Below are 1,420 nucleotides of genomic sequence, written 5' to 3'. Positions count from 1 at the left end.
CGCTCCCTGGTCTGCAGAAGTGAAGCATAGTGTTCAGCAGTTCCTCAAGGAAGTCGTGGTGATACACCACATCAGCTGCAAGCACATAATCGTAGCGGTAGGACGGGAAGGGGAAGTCTCGCTCCAGCTCCTGGCCCCAGGAGAGGGCAGCCACCTGAGGGATGTAGCGGGAACGGCCCTTGGTATTCCGGCGAAGGTTGAAGGACAGATTAGACAAGATGTCAGGCAGATCAGTAGCCGTCACCCAGGCACCTGTTGGAGAGATAAGACTGTTTTTTGAGTGACATACTTTTAAAATGTACTAAAACGTCAAAAAACCTAAAATAAAAACGAGAAAAATTTGCATTGCTTGCGAAAATTCTGCTGTAAGCTGAATGTGTTTGGTGAAAATTGCAGAAGCGTTTGAAGTYGACCGCAGAAGACTTGCAGAAATATGAGAAATAAGGAGAAGCAGCAGAAAAAGCAAAACAGTCTGTATATAACATGTGTTGAAAAACTGCTGAAAATGAGTGAAAACTTTAAGTCAACGTAAAAATCCCAGCTATGGAGTCTCATAAATTTGTCCAGTTCGACTGCTTACAAAGCTAGATTGTAAGGCCATCTGTTCAAGAGCTGTGTGTGTGTTATAGTGTTTTAGCTAATATGTCAAAAATTGTGGGTCACTAAATGTGAGTCACTAAATGTCAAATTGTGGAATAAAAGTTTCAAACTTTTACAAAGTATGAAACTCATACAAAGTTTCAAACTTCTGCTTGTACATTAGGTRGAGTAAAAGTATGAAACTTTTACTCCACCTAATGTGCAAGCAGAAGTTTGTAAATTAAACTGAGCTAAAAAAACACACAAAAAAACAAACACTAAAGCTAGCTAAAATACTTATAATAGCATGTGGGCTATCGCTAGCATGTTGATCTGATGTAACAGACTTCACACAGTACGCAACAACCTACATTAAAACTAAAATTAGCTGCAAAGCCAAAGCTTTAACGCAAAAAGAATGAATGAATAAATAAAAWAAAAATAAATAAATAAATAAATTCATCAGCCAATAAAAATAACTAAAATTTAACAATATCCATCCATCCCTTTTCAAGAATTTAAAAATAATTTATTACCGTTCAAACCATGTAAACACRAACTTACCTAACAAACTTGTCACGATGGAGAGTAAGCCCGTTCCAGCTCCGAGCTCTAGCACTGCTTTGTCCATCAGGTTCATTTGTTGCTGGTTGTTTTCTAAAAATTGACAGAGAGCTATTGCCTATAAAAAGAAAAAAAAATGATTGTGGTTTTTACATTTATCAGCAGTGGCAGTTTTTAATATGGACCAGGTAGCTTGTTGCCCAGAGTGGCATCAGAAAGAGGAAGACCACACAAATGTAAAATAAAAAACAAATTAGGTGCACATTTTGTACCGCTG

At 37.7% G+C, this 1,420-nt stretch overlaps 1 protein-coding gene across 1 annotated transcript in view; it reads right to left on the bottom strand.

Moving 5' to 3' along the window:
* The window catches only part of mettl21cb (methyltransferase 21C, AARS1 lysine b), a 3,556-nt gene extending 2,142 nt beyond the window's left edge, over positions 1-1,414 (bottom strand). The window contains exons 1-2 of the mRNA XM_008435610.1: positions 1,144-1,414; positions 4-252 (exon numbers count right to left, since the gene is read on the bottom strand). Of these exons, the coding sequence (XP_008433832.1) occupies positions 4-252; positions 1,144-1,219 (325 nt within the window). The 5' untranslated portion in view covers positions 1,220-1,414. The remainder of the gene's footprint in view (positions 1-3; positions 253-1,143) is intronic.
* Between the last annotated feature and the right edge of the window lie 6 nt (positions 1,415-1,420).

The sequence above is a fragment of the Poecilia reticulata genome, linkage group LG2, assembly GCF_000633615.1.
Source record: "Poecilia reticulata strain Guanapo linkage group LG2, Guppy_female_1.0+MT, whole genome shotgun sequence".
NCBI classification, from domain to species: Eukaryota; Metazoa; Chordata; class Actinopteri; order Cyprinodontiformes; family Poeciliidae; genus Poecilia; species Poecilia reticulata.
Note: the sequence above shows the minus strand (reverse complement) of the source record. Positions and strands in the feature narration are given on the sequence as shown.